Source organism: Manis pentadactyla, chromosome 3 (assembly GCF_030020395.1).
Source record: "Manis pentadactyla isolate mManPen7 chromosome 3, mManPen7.hap1, whole genome shotgun sequence".
In the NCBI taxonomy this organism is placed as follows: Eukaryota; Metazoa; Chordata; class Mammalia; order Pholidota; family Manidae; genus Manis; species Manis pentadactyla.
In genome coordinates this window covers 127,255,031-127,282,023 of record NC_080021.1, presented here as the reverse complement: position 1 = coordinate 127,282,023, position 26,993 = coordinate 127,255,031, and the positions used below count along the sequence as shown (strand labels likewise).

The following is a 26,993-nucleotide window of genomic DNA, read 5'->3' as shown; positions in this document are numbered from 1 at the left end:
ACATTTCTCTCTTTATTATTTTTAATAAGATGCTGAAGTGGTAGGTAGATACAACATAAAGGTAGAAAACATAGTTTAGTGTTGTAAGAGAGCAAATGTAGATGATCAGGTGTGTGCCTGTAGACTATGTGTTAATCCAAGCTAGACAAGGGCAATAAAACATCCACATATGCAGAAGATTTCTCTCAGAACAGGGGGGGTGAGGTTCTAAGCCTCACCTCTGTTGATCCCCAATTTCTCACCTGATGACCCCCCTGCGACTGTACCTGTCTTAGGTTGTTCCTCCCTTGAGGAATCTTACCCGTCTCTGGCTAACCAGTCATCTTCCGGGGCCATACAGGGAAATGTTAAGTTGGTAAGTGAGAGAGAAGCCTTATTGTTTGAAATGGTTAGCTTTTTATTTCTTTGCATATTTATGCCCTGTGGCTTCTATGCCCAGCATTTGTCTTGAGGTATCTTTACCACTTGGAGGAGTTATGATACTCGGTAAATTTGATATGAGGCACGAATTCTATTTAAGAATTCGTTGTAATTAGGAAGAAAGAAGAAAAGCTATAGAAGTAGCAGGCGGGAGAAAACATGGGAAGATTGATTATTTCTTTGACATATCTTCTTGTAGAGTAACTTCAGCATGTATAGATTTTAAGCTACTACTTAAATTGCGCACACACATTAACATAATAGGAGTATAGTTACATAACCAAAGCATACCTGTAATTACCAGCCATCTCCAGTGAAACCAAGAAAACCAGTTAGGCACCCTAGGCATTTGTGAAAACTTATCAGTGATATGATGGTTATTATCTAACTGAATTTGAGTAGTTTGAGAAAAATCAGACAAATTAAAACAACCCATTCCTGGGCACTGTTCACATCCCATATGTTCTTTTAACAGTAAATAGTCTGTAGTTGTAAGATTTTGGAGCGCTACAATTTGCACTTCTCCTAATTCTTGGTTGAGTTCCAACAGTATAGATCCAGTCAAATTTGTTGTTTTACTGTATGCACAGGCCAGCTTAGATATCTCCTTCATTCCCATGGCAAGTCCAGGAGCTGGTGGGATGAGTGCATCTACAGCTGTAGCAGTGCGTGGATCTTTGTTGGGGTTTTTTGATGATCATCTTCTGGCATGAGTCTTCCCGAGAGTGCTGATGTTGGAAGTTCTCTTTCATATCGTTTCTTAGTTCATTTTCGGGGTAGCCAAATTAGGCTTTGATCCTCTGTATAAACACAAACAGACCCTTTGCCTACACTTTTATATGTCCTTTATATCATTGTGTAGAACTCATTAGAGGTCACCACATAGGAACTGCATTTTTTTTTTTTTAATCATTAATCTACACTTACATGACGAATACTTTGTTTACTAGGCTCTCCCCTATACCAGGTCCCCCCTATATACTCCTTTACAGTCACTGTCCATCAGCGTAGCAACCTGTTGTAGAATCACTACTTGTCTTCTCTGTGTTGTACAGCCCTCCCCTTTCTCCCACCCCGCTATGGATGCTAATCTTAATACCCCCCTACTTCTCCCCCCCTTATCCCTCCCTACCCACCCATCCTCCCCAGTCCCTTTCCCTTTGGTACCTGTTAGTCCATTCTTGAGTTCTGTGATTCTGCTGCTGTTTTGTTCCTTCAGTTTTTCCTTTGTTCTTATATTCCACAGATGAGTGAAATCATTTGGTATTTCTCTTTCTCTGCTTGGCTTGTTTCACTGAGCAAAATACCCTCCAGCTCCATCCATGTTGCTGCAAATGGTTGGATTTGCCCTTTTCTTATGGCTGAGTAGTATTCCATTGTGTATATGTACCACATCTTCTTTATCCATTCATCTATCGATGGACATTTAGGTTGCTTCCAATTCTTGGCTATTGTAAATAGTGCTGCGATAAACATAGGGGTGCACTGATCTTTCTCATACTTGATTGCTGCATTCTTAGGGTAAATTCCTAGGAGTGCAATTCCTGGGTCAAATGGTAAGTCTGTTTTGAGCATTTTGATGTACCTCCATACTGCTTTCCACAATGGTTGAACAAGTTTACATTCCCACCAGCAGTGTAGGAGGGTTCCCCTTTCTCCACAGCCTCGCCAACATTTGTTGTTGTTTGTCTTTTGGATGGCAGCCATCCTTACTGGTGTGAGGTGATACCTCATTGTAGTTTTAATTTGCATTTCTCTGATAATTAGCGATGTGGAGCATCTTTTCATGTGTCTGTTGGCCATCTGTATTTCTTTTTTGGACAACCGTCTGTTCAGTTCCTTTGCCCATTTTTTAATTGGGTTATTTGTTTTTTGTTTGTTGAGGCGTGTGAGCTCTTTATATATTCTGGACGTCAAGCCTTTATCGGATGTGTCATTTTCAAAGATATTCTCCCATACTGTAGGGTTCCTTTTTGTTCTATTGATGGTGTCTTTTGCTGTACAGAAGCTTTTCAGCTTAATATAGTCCCACTTGTTCATTTTTGCTGTTGTTTTCCTTGCCCGGGGAGATATGTTCAAGAAGAGGTCACTCATGTTTATGTCTAAGAGGTTTGTGCCTATGTTTTCTTCCAAGAGTTTAATGGTTTCATGGCTTACATTCAGGTCTTTGATCCATTTTGAGTTTACTTTTGTATATGGGGTTAGACGATGGTCCAGTTTCATTCTCCTACATGTAGCTGTCCAGTTTTGCCAGCACCATCTGTTGAAGAGACTGTCATTTCGCCATTGTATGTCCATGGCTCCTTTATCAAATATTAATTGACCATATATGTCTGAGTTAATGTCTGGATTGTCTATTCTGTTCCATTGGTCTGTGGCTCTGTTCTTGTGCCAGTACCAAATTGTCTTGATTACTATGGCTTTATAATAGAGCTTGAAGTTGGGGAGTGAGATCCCCCCTACTTTATTCTTCTTTCTCAGGATTGCTTTGGCTATTCGGGGTCTTTGGTGGTTCCATATGAATTTTTGAATTATTTGTTCCAGTTCATTGAAGAATGTTGCTGGTAGTTTCATAGGGATTGCATCAAATCTGTATATTGCTTTGGGCAGGATGGCCATTTTGACGATATTAATTCTTCCTAGCCATGAGCATGGGATGCGTTTCCATCTGTTAGTGTCCCCTTTAATTTCTTTTAAGAGTGACTTGTAGTTTTCAGAATATAAGTCTTTCACTTCTTTGGTTAGGTTTATTCCTAGGTATTTTATTTTTTTTGATGCAATTGTGAGTGGAGTTGTTTTCCTGATTTCTCTTTCTGTTGGTTCATTGTTAGTATATAGGAAAGCCACAGATTTCTGTGTGTTGATTTTGTATCCTGCAACTTTGCTGTATTCCGATATCAGTTCTAGTAGTTCTGGGGTGGAGTCTTTAGGGTTTTTTATGTACAGTATCATGTCATCTGCAAATAGTGACAGTTTGACTTCTTCTTTGCCAATCTGGATTCCTTGTATTTTTTTGTTTTGTCTGATTGCCGTGGCTAGGACCTCTAGTACAATGTTAAATAACAGTGGGGAGAGTGGGCATCCCTGTCTAGTTCCCGATCTCAGCGGAAATGCTTTCAGCTTCTCGCTATTCAATATAATGTTGGCTGTGGGTTTTTCATAGATGGCCTTTATTATGTTGAGGTACTTGCCCTCTATTCCCATTTTGCTGAGAGTTTTTATCATGAATGGATGTTGAACTTTGTCAAATGCTTTTTGAGCATCTATGGAGATGATCATGTGGTTTTTGTCTTTCTTTTTGTTGATGTGGTGGATGATATTGATGGACTTTCGAATGTTGTGCCATCCTTGCATCCCTGGGATGAATCCCACTTGGTCATGGTGTACGATGGTTTTGATGTATTTTTGAATTCGGTTTGCTAAAATTTTGTTGAGTATTTTTGCGTCTACGTTCATCAGGGATATTGGTCTATCGTTTTCTTTTTTGGTGGTGTCTTTGCCTGGTTTTGGTATTAGGGTGATGTTAGCTTCATAGAATGAGTTTGGGAGTATCCCCTCCTCTTCTATTTCTTGGAAAACTTTAAGGAGAATGGGTATTATGTCTTCCCTGTATGTCTGATAAAATTCCGAGGTAAATCCATCTGGCCCGGGGGTTTTGTTCTTTGGTAGTTTTTTGATTACCGCTTCAATTTCGTTGCTGGTAATTGGTCTGTTTAGATTTTCTGTTTCTTTTTGGGTCAGTCTTGGAAGGTTGTATTTTTCTAGGAAGTTGTCCATTTCTCCTAGGTTTCCCAGCTTGTTAGCATATAGGTTTTCATAGTAGTCTCTAATAATTCTTTGTATTTCTGCGGGATCTGTTGTGATTTTTCCTTTCTCATTTCTGATACTGTTGATTTGTGTTGACTCTCTTTTCCTCTTAATAAGTCTGGCTAGAGGCTTATCTATTTTGTTTATTTTCTCGAAGAACCAGCTCTTGGTTTCATTGATTTTTGCTATTGTTTTATTCTTCTCAATTTTATTTATTTCTTCTCTGATCTTTATTATGTCCCTCCTTCTGCTGACCTTAGGCCTCATTTGTTCTTCTTTTTCCAATTTTGATAGTTGTGACATTAGACCGTTCATTTGGGATTGCTCTTCCTTTTTTAAATATGCTTGGAGTGCTATATACTTTCCTCTTAAGACTGCTTTTGCTGCGTCCCACAGAAGTTGGGGCTTAGTGTTGTTGTTGTCATTTGTTTCCATATATTGCTGAATCTCCATTTTGATTTGGTCATTGATCCATTGATTATTTAAGGAGCGTGTTGTTTAGCCTCCATGTGTTTGTGAGCCTTTTTGCTTTCTTTGAACAGTTTATTTCTAGTTTAATGCCTTTGTGGTCTGAAAAGTTGGTTGGTAGGATTTCAATCTTTTGGAATTTACTGAGGCTCTTTTTGTGTCCTAGTATGTGGTCTATTCTGGAGAATGTTCCATGTGCACTTGAGAAGAACGTGTATCCTGTTGCTTTTGGATGTAGAGTTCTGTAGATGTCTATTAGGTCCATCTGTTCTAGTGTGTTGTTCAGTGCCTCTGTGTCCTTACTTATTTTCTGTCTGGTGGATCTGTCCTTTGGAGTGAGTGGTGTGTTGAAGTCTCCTAGAATGAATGCATTGCATTCTATTTCCTCCTTTAGTTCTGTTAATATTTGTTTCAGGTATGTTGGTGCTCCTGTATTGGGTGCATATATATTTAGAATGGTTATATCCTCTTGATGGACTGAGCCCTTTATCATTATGTAATGTCCTTCTTTGTCTTTTGTTACTTTCTTTATTTTGAAGTCTGTTTTGTCTGATACCAGAATTGCAACACCTGCTTTCTTCTCTCTGTTGTTTGCTTGAAATATCTTTTTCCATCCCTTGACTTTAAGTCTGTGCGCGTCTTTGGGTTTGAGGTGAGTCTCTTGTAAGCAGCATATGGATGGATCTTGCTTTTTTATCCATTCTATTACTCTGTGTCTTTTGATTGGTGCATTCAGTCCATTTACATTTAGGGTGATTATTGAAAGGTATGAATTTATTGCCATTGCAGGCTTTAAGTTTGTGGTTACCAAAGGTTTAGGGTTAGCTTCTTTACTGTCTTACTGTCTAACTTAACTCGCTTGTTGAGCTATTATAAACACAATCTGATGATTCTTTATTTCTCTCCCTTCTTATTCCTCCTCCTCCCTTCTTCATATGTTGGGTGTTTTGTTGTGTGCTCTTTTTAGGAGTGCTCCCATCTAGAGCAGTCCCTGTAGGATGCCCTGTAGAGGTGGTTTGTGGGAGGCAAATTCCCTCAACTTTTGCTTGTCTGGGAATTGTTTAATCCCTCCTTCATATTTAAATGATATTCGTGCTGGATACAGTAGTCTTGGTTCGAGGCCCTTCTGTTTCATTGCATTAAGTATATCATGCCATTCTCTTCTGGCCTGTAGGGTTTCTGTTGAGAAGTCTGATGATAGCCTGATGGGTTTTCCTTTGTAGGTAACCTTTTTTTTCTCTCTGGCTGCTTGTAATACTTTGTCCTTGTCTTTGATCTTTGCCATTTTAATTATTATGTGTCTTGGTGTTGCCCTCCTTGGATCCCTTGTCATGGGAGTTCTGTGTACCTCTGTGGTCTGAGAGGCCATTTCTTCCCCTAGTTTGGGGAAATTTTCAGCAATTATTTCTTCAAAGACATTTTCTATCCCCTTTTCTCTCTCTACTTCTTCTGGAATGCCTATGATTCTTATATTATTTCTTTTATATTGATCACTCAGCTCTCTTAAAATTCTTTCATTCCTGGAGATCCTTTTATCTCTCTCTGCATCAGCTTCTCTGCGTTCCTGTTCTCTGTTTTCTAGTCCATTAATGGTCTCTTGCATCTCGTCCATTCTGTTTTGAAGTCCTTCCAGAGCTTGTTTTATTTCTGAATTCTCCTTCCTTAGTTCTTGCATATTTCTCTGCAAGTCCATCAGCATGGTTATGACTTTTATTTTGAATTCTTTTTCAGGTAGACTGGCTAAATCTATCTCCCCAGATTCCTTCTCAGGGGAAGATGTAGCAGATGCCGAAGCTGTCTGGGTTAGTCTTGTCTGGATCATATTTTTTTGCCTTTTCATGTTGACAGGTGCTATTGACTGTCAGCTGGGAGGGCCAAAATTTTCACTTACTACTGGCCTTTCTTTACTGGGGCAACTGCGACCCCTAGTGGCTTGTGTTGGGTAATTGCGTGTAGAGTGGGTCTTTGTGTCTTGCCTGGCCGGGAGGGAGAAATTTCCCTTTCTGTGGGCGGAATTTGTCTCAGGCTGCTTCTCTGCTTTCGCAGCGCCCGGTGGGGTGATGGATGGGGGGGCTGCTTGACTGTTTGCCTCCGTGAGGGGTCTCAGATCTGTTGCCCAGGGGGTTAGTGCACCCGGTTTTCCCTGTAATTTCCAGCTGCTGTACTGTGACCTGGGTTGTTTCCGTCAAGCTGTTAAGTCCCTGTCCCTTTAAGACTTTCAAAAAGCCCCCGCTTTTCTTTGTCACAGGGGCATCAGCTTCGGCACCCGCTCAGAGGTCTTACTCCCTGTTCTCCCAGTATCCAGGGCCCCCTGGGCATATACTGTGTCTGCGCTCTGGCCCGGATGGCTGGGGCTGGGTGTTCGGCAGTCCTGGGCTCCGTCTCCCTCCCGCTCTGCCTATTGTTCTCCCGCCGGGAGCTGGGGGGAGGGGCGCTCGGGTCCCGCAGGGCCGGGGCTTGTATCTTACCCCTTTCACCAGTCGCTGGGTTCTCGCTGGTGTAGCTGCAGTCTGGCCACTGTCCTGCGTCTTCTGGTCTCTCTTTTAGGGCTAGTTGTGTTTGTTGTATTTTCAAAAGTATATATGTTTTTGGGAGGAGATTCCCACTGTCCTACTCACGCCGCCATGTTGGCTCCGCCCTGAAGCTTGTTGACTGAAGCGTGCTCTGTCACTCAGGCAGGGCACCCAAGCCCCACCTTGGGACAGCAGGTGTGTGGAGGCCTGAGGGTTCCTGCCTCTCTGCAAAGTGCACATCAGCCGTCCCCTCATCACTTCCCTAAATTCAATGGAGATTATGTGGGACATGCATGTTTGTGTGTTTTAAGAATTAACTGACTCTAATGGTGGTGACACAACCATGGATAAGAGGTCATTATTTATATTATCTCAGCTTAGAGCTTCTTGCCTTTTGGGAGGTGAAATGGGGAATTTCGCACTTTGTCTTCATTCTTAAGACTAGAAGTACTCCATGCTGGCATCACCTGGGATTCTGAAACTGACTGTTGCTTCTGCTTGCCACCCAGCTGGGCCTTGGGGCCTCACTCTGCAGTAGCTTGTTCTCATTCATCTTCAAGACAGAGTTAACTGCTACATTGTTAAAATAGGAGGTCCTTAAGCAAACTGGCTACCCAATGCAAATTATTTCTCAAATCTAATTAGTAAAAGTATTATATAGTAAAGGATCTAGCTGCTGAAATTGGATTTTCCATGGGTATCCATGATAATCACATACTTCTGTGAATTACACCAGCTGTTATTACTAAAAATTTGATGGATTTAAAATATTAAAGCAAACTGAGATCCATCCTTTATTTATACATATTAGTTATGTGGGGAAAACAAGCCTGAACAAGCTGTTAAAGTGCACAGAGAACACGTGTTTTACATGAGAGGCATGGTGGCCACTGGCTTGCTTGGAGGCTGGAGTGGCTGGCGTGTGTGTTCGTTGGAGCCTCAGTGGCTGGGATGCATCATCACGTTCTCCTTTGGCTCCCTCCTGCAGCCTCACCAGTGATCATTAAGGAGTGGGCAGCCTACAAAGGGAAGTCCCCGCAGACCCCGGAGCTGGTGGAAGCCCTCGCCTTCAGGGAGTGGACCTGCCCCAACGTGAAGAGGCTGTGGCTGGGGAAGGCGGTGGAAGACAAGAACCGCAGGATGCGAGCCTTCCTGGCCTGCATGAGGTCCGACACGCCGGCCATGCTCAACCCAGCCAGCGTGCCCACCCACCTAACGGTGCTGTGCTGCGTGCTCCGGTAGGCACCCTGCCCGGGGAGCGAGGGGCTGGCCGGGGCCGTGCTTGGGTAGGAATGTCCTCATCCTGCACTCACAGAGGCTGTAGAAGAATAGGCTGTGTAAATGCAGTGTGCCTTTGAGCTGACAACACATAGTGTTTACAGAAGAGGATATTTGGGGGGATGTGTTTTATGTAAATATCATAATGATTATTTTAAACATGGTGTGTCCTTAATACTAAAGATTTTGAAGGCTGTGGGGGTTGTGTTATACATTATTTGGAAATGAGTCTGTTCATTTACCCCTCGTGTATGGATCGGTGTGGACTTGGGGTTACCTGCTTTATTCCTGGGTTACAACGTGATGGATTCTTGTTTATTTTGTTGCTCAAATTGTTCTTGCTCGAGCCTCATTGAGTGGGACCCCTGTCCTTCGTCTCCTGCATGTCCTTGCTCCAGGCACCACAAGGGGGCCAGGTGCATCCTGTGTCCCCTGCCTGCCATGGACCTGTGCCTTCTTCCCTGGGACAGAGGACCTGTGTGCTGACTGCCTCTGGGTGCTTTCGGCTGCTGGCCACAGCTGCCTGCATAGATGCTGTTGTGTTGGACGTTGAGTTGGTGTGCATGCCTGAATCAGGCTCGTTTGTGTTTTGAGAGGGTTTTTTTAAACCAATTTCCAGCTTAGGAAAAAGTTCTGAGTACAGTACAAAGAGCATTTTTTTATTAACCCAGACACTGGAGTGTGACTTTCTAACAAATAAGGACACTCTTCTTTGTAACCACAATACAGCCATGAGACTTGATCAAAGAAACATTGCTACTTTATTTCTGTCTTAGCTTGGGGTCCCCTTTTATACCTTCTCTTTGTATTTGGAGGTGAAGTCCTGTTGGTCTCCAGCAGATGCTGGGGACTGACATGGCCGTGCCCTGCTTCTTGTGGCCTGTGCTGGTGGTGCGCCTGCACGCTAACCACTGGGGAAGGGGTCTGCAGGCTCCTTCAGCGAGGCCACTCTGGAACCACTGCATTCTTCATGGGGGTGCTCTGCGTACACACCTGCTTCTCTCTGCCTGCATTACGTTTATGTCAGTGCAGGCTCGTGGCTCTGTCTGCCCCAGGGGCTAGTTGCTCACTCCTGTTGGCATTCAGTTTGGTGCATTGTTGTCCCCTGTTGGGCCTCTGGGGGCTTGCCAGGCTGGCCTGGTTCTTCTGACATGTCTCCGTCATTCTGTGAGCACAAATTCCCTCTGCAGAGACGTTCTGGCCCAGGTGCAGATGCCCCTTCTCCAAGTGGCCTTGGTCCCCAGTGGGGATAGTGTCAGGTGCCAGGCTATGGCCAGCACTGTGCTGCTCCCCAGCCGTCCTGCATGCTGTGGGCTTCTGCTTCTCTGATCTCCAACCTGGCCATTCTAGCTCTGCCTTTGCATGAGTGGCCTCAGACCCTGAAAGCGAGAGCCTGAGGCCCTGGCATCGTCCAGGCCCTCACCTCCCCTGGAACTGGCCCCTTATCCACAAGACCCCTGCCCTGATGGGTCTTGCCTGCTTGACTGAGGATAGGAGACAGAGCTGTAACTGGTGTTTGTTCCTGAATCTTCTTAAATTTGTAACAGACTTTAAAGCCAGTAACTTATTTAGAAGCCTTTCTGTAATTAATTTGAGGTTGATTAAAATAAGCATAATGTGTGGGTCTACCTTATCTCCATTGAGGATTAGCTAGTGGGAAATACTAGGTTTTTGTTTTTGTTTTGGAATCTTCTCGTTACTTCTGATGGAAAATTCATTTATGGACCAGTTTTTACCAGTAAAACTCTGTATTAGTCAAAAATTTGAGGTGAAGACTTTGGTTCTCTGGGATCAAATTAGCAATAATAAATGTGGGTTACTTAGTATTTCTCTTTTTCAGATTTAAAGTAATCTTTGTGGCCCTTAATCTTGGGGGCAGCTGGCTGTCCACCACATGCCCGCCCCAAGGAGCCCATCTGGCCCCAAGTGCAGATGCCAGTGCAGCTGCCCCCATGGGCAGAGGTGGCCCGTGTTAGTGCCGCACCATGGGTGGGTGCACAGCTGTCCTTCCACGCTCCTCGGTCTGGTGGCACCTGTGTGCCTTGGGGCCCAGCCCAAAGTGCTCGAGGGCCTCAGTTGTTGGGGGCCCTCCTGCAGCCCTTGCCCTCCGCACTGTTCGGATGTCCTTTGTAAAGTCTTCTCAGACTCGGGGTTGTCCTGGTCCCTGTTTTTAAGACAGTCTTTATGGTTGACCTTTTTTTTTGTTATGTGGTTGTCTGTGAAAAATGTAACCATTTTAGAACTTGAAAGGGTGAGTAAATGGAACTAGTCACCCAGCCAGTTCTGTCATTCAGGCCCTAAGGCTCAGGGGAAGCTGTGGAAGTGGGGACGGAGGTGGATTTGGGGCAGGACACCAGCAGATAGGTCATCGCACCTCCCAGAGAATCCATTCTGCCTTCTTTGTTTTGGGCATTGGGACAAGCAGGCGCAGTAGGACAGCCCATGGGGCCTGTTTTGGTCGGGGGGTGGGTACAACCTGCCAAGCTCATGGAGGCCGAGGAGGAGATCTGGAGCTTCACAGTGAAGGGGAGGGGGAGGACAAGGAAGGGGGCTAGGAGTGCCTCTGTGGGCCCACAGAGGGTGGGCTGCTGCCCAGCCCAGGGTCTCCTCTGGAGGAGTGGCTGTTGTGACGGGAGAGGGTCTCGCCAGTGGCTGTGGGCAGGGGCAGGGCAGAGCCTGGACCCAAGGACAGACAGCTGGGGGATCTTGGTAGTGGGGACAGGGCAGAGGTCAGCGATTGCAAGGCCAGGCTGTCACCCACAGTCTATCCCCTTTCTATTCCCTTTCTGTACTCTTTTTTTTTTGGTGTAATTTCAAACTTGAAGAAAATGTGAGATTCATACAGAGCTGGTGCTGTTCTTCCCCTAGGCTCCTGCAAGTCGCTCTCTCCTTGCCCGCGTTTCTCTGGACAAAAGTTGTGGGTGACATGCCTTTACCCCAAGCTTCAGTCTGTGCTCCTAAAAAGAAGGACATTATCAAAATGGGAAAGGCCATACTGACACATCTCACCTATGCCCTTTCTTAGAAACAGACAGCCTTGGTTGGAGCTTTCTCGCAGTTGCCCTGTCCTGCCAGCCTTAGACAGCTTTCCATCCTCATTGGGTTGGTGCAGACGCATCTCTGAAGAGCAAGCACTGGTTTGTGTGCACACCAGGCCTCTGCAGATAGTCCACCCTTCAGATGCCTGGGAACTAGCAGGTGTGGTTGCCCAGGAAGTGGCACTTAGCAACAGAGCAGCAGCTCTGGCTGTGGTTTGTCTCCACAAGGACTGTCTTGGCCTAGATTTGTCCATGATCCTCTCGGGGAGGCTGTGTCTCTGCCTTGGGGAGGCACACCCCAGCAGGGAGGTATCGGTCTTCTCAGCGTGGCCCCTGGCGACGTGTCACGTTCTAACTATGGCGTTAGCGCTCAGGAGGCTGGGAGGGGAGGCCAGGCGGGCCAGGCCCAAGCCAGAGGGGCGGGGCAGGGCAAGATGTGGTCTGCATCCAAGAGGGCATGCAATCTCCCCAGGGGCGGCCTGGGTTAAGGCTGGGGGAGCTTAAATCAACAAGTAAAGTAAGGAGGTGGGGGACTGCAGTCCCCAAACAAGACCTGGCTAGCAGCAGTGCCTGTTCCATCACCCTGAGGGACACAGCCAGGTGCTTCCCACAGAGGTCACATGGTCCAGTTCCCCCAGGTGACATGGAGGCCTGCTTCTACTCTGTCTGCCGGGGTTCTAAGGGCAGTGACAGGATGGGTGATGAGGGCTGAAGACACTCTTCACACTGCCATGGTAGGAAGCATGAGGCCCCAAGAGAAGGCATGGGAAGAGGATCTAGAGAAAACCGAGATGTTCTTTCTCCTGATTTATAATTTTGAAAGGAACATCTAGTTAGCTAGGGGCTGGTGTGGGGAGTTAGCATTTCATGGGTTTACAGGATGAAGTCATGGGGAAGGCTGTACCATGAATGTGCCAAGTGCCCTATGCTGTCCTCTGCACAGTCCACTCTCCCCATGCCCCATGCTGTCCTCTCCACTTTCCCCTGCAGTGTCTCCTGCACTGTTTCCTGTCCCCCACACTGACTCCTGCACTGTCTCCCACACTGTCCCGTCCCCACACTGTCCCCTACACTGTCCTCTGCACTGTCTACTGTCCCCTGCCCACTGCGGTGTTCCCTGCACTGCCCACTGCCCTGTCACAGCACTGCACTGTTCACTGCCCACTACACTGTTTGCTTAAAAGGGATTAAAGTGGCAAATTTTGTTACATGTATTTGACTACAATTTAAAAAAAATAATAAAAGGGATTTATAACACGGACACTTAGGCAAAGAACATTGCATATTGAGCACACGCAGTGTTTTCCACAATAATTTTTTTTCAGATAGAAGTGGGGCACTTTGTTCACATTTGATGCTTCTTGCATTAAGCCCTGATTAGAACTCTCCAAGACCATTGTATTTAAGATTTGTGGCATTCAAACAATTGCAGAGCATGTTATTTTGTTACTGCAAATATCCACAGTTTAACTAAAACTTGTGTCACTTTTTAAAATGTATCTGATTGAATCTTAAATACCTTAGAGATTGAACGTCCACTGGTCCTTTAGCTTGAAATTACATTTCCCTCTCCTTGCAGGATGTAATTTTACCATGTGGGATATAGCTCTGTGCCCTGCTTCCCTGTCTCTAAACTCGGGCGGAAATGGTCCCTGCCTCCACCTGTGTGGCCGCATGTGGAGGCCCTTGTCTGTGATTGGACTGGTACCTGGCAAGCACTTGGATTTTCCTGTTGAGATTTACATTGAAAACTTGTTAAGAGCTGGATGGGACCCTCTCCTTGGCCCATCAGTGTATATGCCTGTGGATGAATATTAATTACTACCAAATGGGGCAGGCTTGCACCAACTCTGATGCTGGTTTTTGCTGATATCAATTTCAAACAATGAGAAAACTTCTACAGCAGATAGAACTGGAAGGGTGACATCAGGATCTCGGCTCCATCTGAGCTCTTTGCCAGAGATCACCTAGGGCTCTGAGAGGCATTTCTGGAGATTGGCTGGCAACCTGAATGGGTCCTTTGAGTTTGCCCATCATAGCTTGGGAGCCTTTGGACTTGCAGGGAGACTTAAGCTAAGTCCTCAGGGTAGGAGGCTTCACTCTCCCACCCAGACACTATTTGGGGTTGTGCCTTTGCTTAGTGGCCAGCAGTTTGTCATTGGGTTAAGTGTGCATAGCAGGATGTGAGTAAAGGGACAAGGACTGGTGGGGAAAAGAGGAGGTGGGCACCTGGTGGTTCTCAGGCAGACAGTACAGATGAAAGTAGGAGATTTAGACCTTGCTTTGCCTTCCAGCACCCACACTAGGGTGGTGAGTCTGTGTCCCAGGGATTGTGGCACAGTACTACAGGCTGCAGCTTGAGTTCTCGGCCCTGGGGCCTCTCTGCTCTGTCCCCGGGCATCCAGCAGCCACCACTGGTGCCCCTCCATGCAGAAGGTCCATGCAACCAATGTGCACTTTCATCAGGAGATTAATCTTCCCTACTTGGGCCTAGGGTCTGCCTCCCAGGTATCCTCTCTTGAATTAAAATAGGTATATCATACAAAACTGGTGCTTAAAATGTATTTTCAGGATTCAAACACCTCACAAGAGTGAAGTGTCAAAAATGACCGACCAGTTGCTTTGTCATGTGTACAAATATAGACTGCTCTTTTTAACTTGTCTGAATTCGAACATTCTGATCAGCCCAGAGGATGTCTAGATTCTTTGTAAGTCATCCAGTGTGAATAAAAAGAAAGGTGGGTGAGAAATCCACGGAGGCCTCCTTAGCTTGTGTCATCCTGAGTCTGGTTAGCCCTGCAACACCGGGTATGTGTGTGACTGGTGATCGCCCCGTCCTGACGGCAGACCCTCTCTGTCCACCCTGTAGGTATATGGTGCAGTGGCCTGGAGCACGGATACTGCGTCGCCAGGAGCTGGATGCCTTCTTGGCTCAGGCGTTGTCCCCCAAACTCTATGAGCCTGACCAGCTGCAGGAGCTCAAGGTAACCGGCGGGCCGCGCCCCCGTCTTGTGAAGTCTTGCTCTGGAGTTGTGTTCCCCGGCCCACCTCTCCAGCAGTCGCTCAGTGCGCTGGGCTGGAGGCCCGATGATGGGGACACGGGAGCCTTTGGGGTGAAAGGAACACCCTTCCCACTACGAGTCGGTCAGCCCGTTCTTGTCCGATAAAGTTGTCCCTTGTTTCCCAGTGGGTGTTTATTCTTGTTTGTCACATCAGGAAGTAAGCTTGCTTTTATTTCAGGTGGGGCCCCAAACCCTGGAGGGGGGGCTTGGTCTTAAGAATTTCCTAACATCTGGCCAGGATTCTTTTTCTTATTTCGTTCTGTTCCTAATTATAACATTTCGTTTTCTCTAAAAAGTAGTCTTTGCCCTCCTAGTTTTGTAAATAAATTCCTTTTAAAAAATCACTTGAAGAACAACGTGACACCATCGTCCCCATGGCCCTTTGAGTTGGCATTTAACATCGTGCTCCTTTCCTTCTCCCTTCCAGTAATTCCTTTTGCTCTCTAGCTGTTTTGACAATATTAATTTTCTCCCTGTTGTCGCCTGATTTTTCGATGTGCTCATCTTTGCAGTGCACTTTACCACTCGCTGTGTTCACATGGCTGTGCTTGCTTCCCAATTTCTACACTAAATTTTAGAAAGTTCAAGACTTTTCAGTTAGCTAAATCAGCGCATCTGCCTTTTCTTTTTAATGTGTAGGATTTTGTTTTTTTCTTTGACATTGGTTATTTTATTTTTTACAAAATTTGATTGGTAATCAAGAAACCTCTTAGGATTGCCTTTGCTTCTAGGGTTTGGTTTTTTTTTTTTTGCCGTTCTGTATGAAGGCATTCTTTCCCTACAGGGAAGTTTTAGGCTTGCTTTATGGATTTTCAGTATTCTACAAGTTGGGGCTCCATCGATTTCTGGTTTTCCTAAATTACTGAGTTAAATTTAGTATTTGGTGCCCAGTGACCCTCGACTTTGCGGAGCCCAAGTCATTTGTGGTTGCCTGAGGCTTCTGATGACTTTGCAACAAACTTAGACTGCAAAACTTAGAGAACCCACCCCAAGTTGTCTGTAGATGAAACTTTTCTGTTTGTAAGACAGAAATTATTTTCATTTTGAATGTTTTTGAATTTTAAGTTTTTGTTCTAGCATATTTGGCTGGGGGTCCCGAAAGGCTGGTGCTAAGCGCAGGCCCCCCCTCCCGTGCCCTGGGGTGCCGGCCCCTCCTCTCCACAGCTGTGCTCAGGGGTGTTGTAAATACTCTGTTACCAGCGTGTGGCGCCATCCCTCTACCTCTACCTCCTGTTTCTCTTATTTAGATTATTACATCACTATTGACATCCCAGTTCTGAAAATCAGACCGCCAGGTTTCAGGTATGCCCACCAAGCCTTTTCACCATCAAGTTGCTTTTACTCAAAGTTCATCTTCTCCCCCATATCCTTTTCATTTTCGGATCAGCTCATAGGATATAACTTGAAAGACAGTCACCCTCTAAGCTTTCATTTTGGTTCTTTTGAGGTCTTAGTGCTCTCATGGTTTTCTCCTGACCCTTCATCTAAAGCGAGGTGTTTCTAGAGCTGTGCTAAGAGAGACCCCTTTTACGTGCAGTGACTTCTGGCCCACACTTCCTGAGCGCTTGCTGGTCTGGAGGGCAGCTGTCCCTCCACAAAGGACCGCTCTTTAGGGCTGCATTCAGGAGCAGCGTGGGTTCGGAAAGAGCCGGGAGAGAAAATGATAGTATTGGCAGGGGGAAAGGCAGATGGTTTTATGTTTTAAGATTGAAGATCCTCTTAGCTATCAGATTGAAACTGATAGGAATAATCATTATTAAGTGCTACAAGAATCCCTATGCAGAGCTGAGGGTCCTGAAATTCAGTAATAGAAAAGTGAATTTTAAAATTGCTTTTTCATTTAATCATTTAAGTTAGGGATATATCAAAAGCAATGACTATGCTTTTCTAAAGACATTCCACTGTTCAGAATATAGTCAACTCTTGATTTCGATGTGTCAGCGGCTGTTCTCCAGTTTGTGGATTGTCCAGACCCCATCCTCCCCTTCCCTCCTGTCCAGTAGGTGCTTTGAGCATAAGGAGTGGAAAGACTTGGTTCTGACACTTCATCTCTTACTGGCTTTTCCAGTGGGGGAATTTGGTGGGAAAGGATGTGGAACCTTTAATTAAATGACTCTAGGAATTCCGTCTTGTCCACATTCTGTCTACCCACTGGGACCCTGAATAGTTGAGTGTTCCTGCGAGGCTCCTTGAGGACCCATGGGGAGTGGAGACCCTCTCTTTCCCTGGCATATTTTTCAGGCACTTCTTGTTCCCAGCACAATTATAGTTGGCACTGACTGCAATTTGGAGGACGGTGGGTAAAAGATGGAGAGAAGGGCCTTTGTGCAGTTTTAATATTTGTCCAGTTCCTTTGCCTTGCTCTTGACATCCCCATGATTGCCTCAAATTCCTTAACAGTTTTACATGCCAAGTGCAGAATATAAAAGTTGGGAAATGAGGAGCTTCAAGACAGTATCAGGGGGTGCACAGCATATCTGTGATGCCTGTGGGATCAGGTTGCATCCAGGTGGTAGGATGGGTCAAAAACGGCTTTTTGCCTACTAGTTATCAGTTGGAAAAGGAGCCTCACTGGAATTTGCTTCTTAAGCTAATTGGGCAGAGAATAAATTCTGTATTTGTATTTACTATAAAGTCAAAATTTTTTACTGTATCTCTAGTTGAGGAACTGGAGATAACGCTGTATATTTTATCTTGTGGTATCAGAGAATGAAGTCGGAGTGTGAATATTGCAGCCATGTCTGTGATCAAGGGGTCAGATTCTGGTGCTGCCAGTTATCAGAATGTGACCTTGAGTTATCCATGACTCATTTTCTCCATCTATGAAATGGATCACTTATTAAGACCAGTACGTGTGTCATACAGTTGTTGACCCCAACAGTGAGGTAATTCATGTAAAAATATGTTAAGTTTCCCAAAGATATTAGATAGTAGTATTTGTAATATTAACACTTGGAAAAAGAAACATAAAATACTATGTAAAGTGATTTTTAAATGTTTCCGAGTAAGGCAAGAATCTACACAGCAACTGAGATTTTATTCACATTTAAACAGTATTTTAAGAATTTTTGTTAATTATTAGGAGTTATTACTAAAATTAAGTGACTTGAAAGTAATTTTAAAAATCTATTATACACAGTTCCTCCACTAAGGGTGAGTCCACCTCGGATGACTGTGTACGTGTGTGATCAGTGTAGCCTTCTCCACCTGCCACTGCAGATGGCTGTCCCAGTGCTGGCTTGTCCCACACGTGGGCCACTGCCTCCTGGCCTCAGCACCTTGACAGTGGCTGCCCAGCCTGGCTGTGCGCTCTCTCAGTCAAATCCGGGTGAGCGCCAATATGACCAGCAGGGCTGGGAGCTGCCGGCCTCATCATGCTTCCCCGTGGGGTGCTGTTGGCCATGGGCCACTGGTGGCTAAGCAGCACCCACCTCATTGCCCCAGGTTTGGCTGCATCCTCCCCGGGCCCAGAGCCATGGCATTGCTGCCTGCCGCACAGCTCTCCCAGCGTCATGGGGAGGAGGTGCTCGCTTCTGCCTCAAGACTCAGAATAGTGTTCCCTTATGCTGCTCAGGCAGGCCTGCCTTTGGGGACCGAAGGAAGTCAGGTGGTCGGTCTATCTCCATTTGATCTCTTTCCCTGCTTTCTGCTCATAAATATACAAATGCATCCGATTCTACCACCCCAGCCCCTCTTGCCCTCAACTGAACACATTTATTTCCCCTTCCCAGCACCAGGTGGGAGACTCAGGAACCAGTGGGGTGGGTCAGGAGGGGTGGACAGACTTCTCCACATCCAGGACATTCTGAACTGCATTGACTTTAAAAAAACAAAAGAAGGTTGGAAACAGTGTTAGCTGATAATGGGGAGTGTGACCCTGACAGACAAAGCAGCAGAGTCATAAAGTCCTCAGTGTTTGGCACTGGAATCGCCTTTTTTCATTTTAATGAAAAGCCAGGTTACCTGTTACAATTAGGCATTGCCTAGGTTTGATGCCCCTTAAAGACTGCATTCTTTAGATACCTTTGCCTTAGAAAATAAATGTGCAAGGTAGGAAGACAGAAAAGCAGGCAGTTAAAGCTCAGTGCTGGATAATCCACAAACCCGGTCCTTCACAGACAGATAATCAAGAGTTGACTGTATTTGTCAGGGTTTCTTAGCCCGCCTGGCAGCAGCTAGGAGAGAGGGCTGTGTGTACAGGGGGTACCAGCCTCTAAATCTGATACTGATAGTCTGCATGGTTCAGATCAATGTTTTTGTTGTTGTGTTGTTTCATTTATAAGCTATCCATTTCTCCTAAAACATTTGACAGTCTCATTAATAAGTTGCTATCTAAAACATTAAAATATAAAATAATGGAAAAATAAAGTTCAAGTTTTAGAATGAAATTATACCAAGTAATTTTTTAATATAACTACTTAAGAAATGCAGAATCTTAATAGAATGTTCCTTTTTATAATCTTTCTGTTGAGATATTACCAATGTGTAGAATCTGAAGTGAACACTTTTTTTCATAAATCAACTGTGGGCCTCTTAACTGCTAGGAGACTATTAATCATTTGTTACCTCGTTGTATATCAAGCTTAAATACAGAGTTACTTTAGACTTGTGTAATGCCTTACAAATTCCAAATGGAAATACTTTAGTATGTTTATAAAACAGTCTCTTAAATTTGTTAAGTAACATAAAAAACCTTTCTGTTCAGACAGGCCAGTGCCAGGTCACTGTAAGGTAATGGCAGGCCTGCTTAGAGGTGTGTGGTTGTGGGGTGTCCTCATTAACCATGGAGAGCTATAGTCAGACATTGTGAACACTGGATCCTGTTGTGTCTTACTCCATAGAAATCACTCTTTTCCATTTAAAGATTGAGAACCTTGACCCCCGAGGCATTCAGCTGTCTGCTCTCTTCATGAGTGGCGTGGACATGGCCCTCTTTGCGAACGATGCATGTGGCCAGCCAGTGCCCTGGGAGCACTGTTGCCCTTGGATGTATTTTGATGGGAAGCTTTTCCAGTCCAAACTTCTCAAAGCAAGCCGGGACAAGACCCCACTCATCGACCTCTGTGATGGTCAGGTCAGTTGCAGGAGTGCGGGGTGGCGGGCTGCGGAGGAATGGCTGGCTGCCTTGAGTCGAAATGAGGCATGCTCACTAAATGTCAGTTCTGTGCTCACCTGAGCTGAGCTTTGTATATATACTCGATTCTCATTATTCATAGTAGTTGCCTTCTATGCATTCGCCTCAGACACAGAATTAGCAAATACTGAACGTTGCTTCTGGGGGATTTGCTGGGTTAGGTTTCTGTGAGTCTGTGGTCACACATTTTTGTTGGCCAATCAGTATATGACCTTGTGTTATGTGTGTTTCTGTTTAAAGACATCTTATTGAATATATACTGTTAATTCACTCACCTCAAACTCATGACCAGCAGCAGTTAGCCTGAACAAAGCTTGTCTCACACACATATGTTCTTGTCACATAAGTCTTGTCACAGCCTGGCACTTAGGAACACTAGCCAGCACTCGGCACCAAGCTTGGGCCAGAAAATCCCAAGAAACACAGCACTAAGCAGGGAGAGCAGGACCCTTGCATGCAGTGCAAATGCTCAGGTCAGAGGGCAATTTGAACTGGACTCCTCGGCGCTTGCTGTGAATGGCAGGAGAGGTGTGCTTTAGCAAGGGGTGAGTGTGTTGATGTAGGACTTGGATCATGAGGAGCCACTGTGCTCTTTAAAATCCTGGTTTAAAAATGAAGTGAAGTAGGTTGTCAGGTTACCTTGTCCCATGGCACCCAAGAGGCTCCCCTTGCCCCAGACTCTAGGCCAGGCTACCCAGTTCCGTGCATGTGTCACCCCTGCTCCTACACCAAGCTGCCTAAGGACAGGCTTAGGTTGATTTTCACATTCTCTCATGAAAGATGGGTTGTTAATATATGTATATATTAACTAAAGACACTCCAGTTGAATGTTCTAGGTGTGTTTTCACAGTGGAATCTGACACATGCAAGCTGTGCTGTCCACAATGTGCGGGTCACGTGGTCACTGACAAAGCTGAGCAGCAATCTCAGGCAGCCTCGTGGGCAGGCTGAGTGCCGCTCACCTGTGCTGTGGAAGACAGAGCTCCGGGCTTCCCTGGGAAGCCTCTGTACTGGCCAGAGCTCAGACTCTGGAACCGCAGTCAGCACCTGAGCAAATGCCCCGCCTGGGCCGCATGGGTGACAGAAGCCTGCCAGGTGTCTGTCTGAACGTGCTGTTGATTTTGAGAACCCAAAGCAGTTTCAGTTTATAACTTTTATAGTAAGTGATTCTCACCTGAAGATACCCCGAGAAAGTAGGAATTTAAGTTCATGTTGATGAGGTTAGAGGGAGTTCCTTTGCCGTCGTGTTTGCATTCTGTGGACGAGTCTTGCCCAGTAGATGGCGACTGTTACTTGTATGTAAACAAGTGGAAGATCCCAGCGGTGGTGGGTCTTGTTTCTTTCCTGTTCATGCCAATCTGGTTAAGCCTCCCAAATCAAGACTTTCACATTCTGGCCCTTGATTCACAGGCCGAGCAAGCTGCCAAGGTGGAGAAGATGCGGCAGAGCATCCTGGAGGGGCTGAACTTCTCCCGGCAGAGCCACCCGCTGCCCTTCCCACCACCCGCAGCGCTGCCCTTCTACCCCGCCTCCATGTACCCCCGGCACTTCGGGCCCATCCCCCCGGCGCAGGGCCGGGGGCGGGGCTTTGCAGGTGAGGCTTGTCCCTTGGGTCGGCAGGTGTGGGGGGTGCTGTGCCTGCCACATCTGGGGCCCGTCTTGCGGTGTGGGGACTGTGTCACTGTTGTCAGCCTTGGGGTGACGTTTGCAGTGACAGCGCCTCCAATTAGAAAGGGGCAGTCAGTGGAAAGCAGGAGTGAGTTACAGCGCTGTTGCGGAGAGGAGCTCTAAGCTGGGTCAGCGGGCGGAAAGCCTCCGGTCTGTGAGCACGCACCTTGCCTACCAGGGCCACCTCTGGGGCCCCAGTCCTGGGCCCCCCGGAGAGCAGGCTTGGGGCCTTCAGGGCTGCTCCGGGGGCGACCAAAGGGCCACCCGGCCGCTGATGCATGAGGACAGCTGCGGGGACGCGGCTCTGCGGAAGCTGGCCGGCCCCTCACCTGCACTCGGCCCCTCACGTGTATCCAGCTCACAGCCTCTCCCGTCTGTCTTCCCCACACCCCACAGGAGTCTGTGGCTTCGGAGGCCCCTATGGGGAAACTGTAGCAACAGGTGCCTACCGTGCCTTCCGTGTGGCGACAGCGGCAGGACACTGCGGAGCCTTCTCAGGCAGTGATGGCGGCAGGACTAGCAAGTCGCAGGGCGGTAATTATGCCACGCCTCCCCCAGAGCGCTGGCCGGCGGGAGGCCGGCCCCCTCTGCTGTCCTGACACCGCCCCTCCAAGCGCACTGCCTTCCAGGAGGGCCCATGCGTGTCCACACAGCCCCTCATGTGCTGGCTGGGCCAGTGCCCCTGGGATGGAGGGGCTGCGCCGTGAGGCCCTGGAACGCGTCTTCCCACCGTGTCCTGGACAGGCCCCCATGTGTACACAGCCCTGTGCCAAAGAGTCTGAGGCCACTGCAGGATCCCAGCATGCAAACCTACCATAGCTTGTTTCATAGGTCTTTAAAGAAAGCTCTAACCTCAAATATTAAGCGAGTGTGTTCTAAATTCCCATTGTCTCTTCCCATTGATATTAGGCTTGCAAGGGAGAAAAGAAGGCTTAACATTTAATCTTGAATTAATGCCTTTGATTTTGCTATAATTAGCAGCCTGTGACTTGTGGCTTTGTCACGATCCTGTATTAGAAGCTGCAGATCTAAACCTGGCTCTCAGGTCAAGTCTTTCTCTCTTAACCAGGCATGTTTTTCAAGTTCAGTTAATTTGGAGCACTTACAGAGACTGGGGAGAGACATCTATGGCAGGCAGACTCTGGGGCAGATGCAAGGACTTCTCAGCTCTACTGGCACGCTGAACCTTCCCCCTGCTTCCTCCTCCTGCAGCTCACAGTGACATCTGCCTTCTGCTTCACCATGGGCTCTAGCTGCTCGCCACCCTTGTCTGGAAACCTCTGCTAGCCTGCAGTCAGGATGATGCAGGGGGTTTAAGGGGTGGGAGGTGGCTGTGGACACTGTGGGGTCAGAAGTGGTTTCCTGGCTGAAATAACAAGAGGAACCTGCCTTCTGACTTACCTCACATTGTATCTGGAACTCAGATCTGCACTTCCCAATGCAGTAGCCACTGGCTATGTGTGGCCTCAAGCCTTCAACCTGTGGCTTGTCCAAGCTGAGCTGTATCCTATGTGCAAAATGCACATATGATTTTAAGGAATACAGAAAAAAGAAAGCAAAATTTCTCATTAATAGCTTCATAGCTTTATATATTGATTATATGTTGAAAGTATTATTTTGGCTATATTGGGTTAAACAAGACTTGTATTATTTAAACCTGTTTCATCTGTTTTTGTACCTTATTAATGTGGCTGCTGGAACATGTAAGGCTTGTCACAGATTTGATTGTTGGACAGCACTGCCTGGTTGCTAGTCATAATGACTCACACCAGGTGACGGGGCATTTATTATAACCCGTCCCATCTGCTGAAAAGTGGGCTGGAGGGTTTGTTTTGTTATATCAGAAGTTTTGCTCTCACTTAATTATGAGAGAGTTTTCTTAAGTTTTTCAGAAAACCTTAAAATACGCAGGTTTTCAGTACTTAACAGAAGTTAGTGAATACAAAGAATATCTGTGTCCCTGCATGAGGCTGGACTGTTTTGGAAGTAATAGGCTAGGTTAATCATGGTTCAGGTAGTAAACCTGCAGGTAACTACCCAGAGAAAAGCCTTCTGGGCCTGTAGACACCCCATCAGTGCTATGGGGATGTGTGCTGTGTGCGCCGGTGACAGCACTTTATTGGGGCCATGTTATGAGCCATGCATATTTTCCAGTTCTGACCTCTTTCAATTGTTGTGAGTTCTTCAATAGCCAGCACTTTCAGGCATGTTTTTACCAACAGTTAAACCATAAAATCAGGGTGCAGCCAGATATTCCAGTGAATAAACGAGAAGTCTCCACAAAAAAGGAAGGGAAAGGGGCATGATACAAAATACAAATTACAACTAAAGAGAAATTGCATACTTGTTTCTCTGCTATTCTTAATTCTGTGATTGTAAAGGTTTTTTTCCTTCTATCTCTGTGCAGGAATCCAACCTATACCTTCTCAGGGAGGGAAGCTAGAAATAGCCGGCACTGTGGTTGGCCACTGGGCTGGGAGCAGACGGGGCCGTGGGGGCCGTGGGCCATTTCCCCTGCAGGTAGTTTCTGTTGGAGGACCAGCGAGAGGGTGAGTTCTGAACAATGAAAACGTATTTGTATAAATGAAGAAATAGCCTTTGAGGTTACCAGAAGCATTTTTATATCATCAAATATAGTCTTCTTTAACTTCACTCTTAGTGGTTACATCGGATGCCATTATATATAGCATTATGTAATTATTTAAACCATTATTAAATAACTGCACACATTAGTCAGTGAATAATTTAATGTTTTTGAAAAAGTAGCATTTTTAAAGTGTATTATTTTTCAAATTGAATGCACTGGACATGGACCAGAGAAATATGATTGCCCCCTTGGGAGAAGCCTTCATTGTGACCATGACCCTGTGGACAGGGTGCCTTCTGCAGTGTGGCCTGGACAACTCCAGCCACACGCGCACTGTTTGGTGTCATGCTGCCTGTCACCCAGTCTGGTCTGTGCCTCTGTCCCCTCGCTCTGCAGGCGTCCCAGAGGAATCATCTCCACCCCGGTGATCAGGACTTTTGGAAGAGGCGGGAGGTACTACGGCAGAGGCTGTAAAAGCCAGGGCACAATTCAGGTAACAGGCCCCCCACAGCCTCAGCTTCCCACTGGGGCCTGGCACCTATGACCGGACAGAAGGGTGTATGATGCTTGCCAGAGGGCAACACCTCACTCCCTCAGTGGTGTCAGTAGGATTCAGTGGAGAGGAACTCTGGGCTGCTAATGGTGTTTGTATTATAAAACATTATTTAGGTAAATAGCATTTAGGGTTAGAAAGAAAATCGTGACTTTAAATGTGGGGACAGTCCATCCTTTTCTCCTCCTTGACCATCTTGACTAGCTCTTCCCTCAGAGGATCGGCCTGTGAGGAAACCAAATGGCATGCCTTCACCATGGGCACTGAGGGTCTGCTTGTCAGGTTTTAGGTGTAGGACTTGTTGATGCCACAGGGACTAATCCATTCATTCACCGGTGATTGCAGAACCATCATTTTTTTCCCCTCATTTACAGGGGTATTTTTGTAAGCTGCTTCCTCTATCTGGGGCCCTTGAGGAAAGGTGAGGGGGACCAGCTCCTGCAGCTCACCTTTCCACCTCTGCTGCTGGGCCTTTGATTTCTCTCTTTGCAGCTTCCTGTTTGGGGTGTTGCCGGGTTCAGCAGACCTGCGAGAGCCGCTGCTCTTAGTCTCTCAGTTTCTGTAGTGAGAAAGGCGTTCTGAGACTACAGTCTGGGCACTCACGGCTACTTGACCACCACTGGGTCAGTGCTGTACCTAGTGCTTTGTGGACAGACACAGAAGTCCTGTTTCATCATACATAGGCAGAAACACTGCATATGGCTTTTCATTGATTTTTTTTTAAAGATAAAATCCTCATGAATTCCCACTGTTTCCAATTCAAGGTGGGGACTTTAGGGCTTTTATCTGATCTCTTTTCCTCACAGCTGGGTGTCCTTTCTACTGCACCAAGTCCCTGCTTCTGGGCTTTGCCTGTGGACAGAGCTAGAGGAGAAGGGTGTGCATGTGTGTGCGTATCTACGTGTATGGCTGCTTTATTTTTTAGTGAAATATCTTGAGAGTTTATATTGACTCTTCCAGTTCAAATTTAGGCCTTAGGGAATCTGACGTGGCCTTATGTTTATGTGCCTGTCGTTCGCCCTGAGATTCTTGCTGAGAGCCTGGGCAGTGGGAGTGGGGGTGTGGGGTGTGGAGTGGTTGGAGGTGGAAGGTGCTGACTGGCCACATGCTGATCGTGCTCCCAGCGACCCCACAGCATCAGTAAGAACAGCTGTGCCCTCTCCACGTGTGTGCACTGGTGGTGCAGGAGGCCCTGGCACACATCGAGGTCCCTCGTTAGGAGCCTGTGTCCGGTGTGGAGCCTCTGGGGAGGCTGAGGCCACGCCCACTGAGGAAGTGCTTTGCTCTCCTGATGAGTGGTGTCCTGGTTCAACCTCTTTCTTTGATTCAATCATTCTCCTTCCCCCCCCAAACCCCGTTTGTTTGCTGTGTTTCTTCTTTGTTGTTGGAGTGACATTTCTATCCATTTTGAATTCTTCCCGAAGGTTCTCACCTCACTTCCTGGCCTTTCTTGGTTTGACCGGCGCTGCCCTGACACGTCCTGTGCTGGCAGCCACTGCGGAGTCAAGGAAGCAGTCTTAGGCTTTCAGATGTGCTGTGGGAGCGCCCCCTTCCCGGGTTCTCTCGATGGCACTGTGTGTGGCCGCGCCCTGCGCACAGGCTGAGGGTGAAGGGCAGCTCGCCCCCCAGAGGCTCTGGCGGCTGTCGCGCAGGGCCGGGCGGGGGTGTGTGTGCGCGGGGCGGCGCCAGTGGCCGAGGCTCACGGAAGAATTGGCCATGGAGAGAAGGAACGTCTGTTTCCAAACGTGTGAGCTGGCTTCCTTCTCAGCCCTCTTGGGTGCCCCTTGCACAAACCATGCCCCAGAGAATGGCTGTGGGGAGGCCCCTGGACGCAGGCTGTGCTGTAGATGTCCGTGAGGGCCGCCCGGCACCCCGACCATACTGCAGTGGTGCGGGTTTAGCCCAGAGAGTGGATTGCTCCCCAAGAGTGAGGGCTTTGAGGCTTGAAGTATGTACTGGAAATCTCCAGTGTTACTTTTCTCCTGTTTCTTGGCCCTCCAGAATTTTTATATTATTTTTCTTAAGGTTCCAAGAAAACGACAGTAGTGTTGACTTTGGGGAAAGAGTACATTAGTGTTTTTGAGCTCTAGGGTTGAATGTTAAAATGGTAAGAGGGGCTGGGAATGGAGCGCAGGGTATGGGATCGCTGGAGTACCGGCTTGTCCCTACAGTGCCATGGCGGGCACCTCAACCTGGCTCTGGGTTGAGTAGCCTTTATTTTTACCCAGGCAGCACCCGATTCTCCAAGTCAGGAGGACTAAAGTGGCTGGGTCACTGCTGCCCTATGCCAGTGGGAAGGGCCTGGAGCCTGCAGGTTGGGACAGCTTACACAGACCTCAGTTTTCTCCTCTGAAAAAAGAACCATTGGAAGGCAGAGGCCAGCAGTGAGTCAGGGCCTGAGAGCAGCTCCCTGCCTTGGCGATGTACCCACAGGGGACATGGGCTTTGGGTGGAGACATCCTTGA

At 46.9% G+C, this 26,993-nt stretch overlaps 1 protein-coding gene across 5 annotated transcripts in view; it reads left to right on the top strand.

Moving 5' to 3' along the window:
- The window catches only part of FAM120A (family with sequence similarity 120 member A), a 140,726-nt gene that overhangs the window by 110,932 nt on the left and 2,801 nt on the right, over positions 1-26,993 (top strand). For 2 of the 5 annotated variants that reach the window (XM_036896869.2, XM_036896865.2), the window contains 7 exons: positions 8,197-8,446; positions 14,394-14,508; positions 19,451-19,660; positions 21,131-21,314; positions 21,785-21,922; positions 23,796-23,937; positions 24,372-24,468. In XM_036896869.2, coding sequence (XP_036752764.2) covers positions 8,197-8,446; positions 14,394-14,508; positions 19,451-19,660; positions 21,131-21,314; positions 21,785-21,922; positions 23,796-23,937; positions 24,372-24,468 — 1,136 coding nt within the window. Of the gene's footprint in view, positions 1-8,196; positions 8,447-14,393; positions 14,509-15,833; positions 15,882-19,450; positions 19,661-21,130; positions 21,315-21,784; positions 21,923-23,795; positions 23,938-24,371; positions 24,469-26,993 lie in introns of those variants that run through there. The other 3 variants (XM_036896866.2, XM_036896868.2, XM_036896870.2) reach the window with 3 other exon arrangements.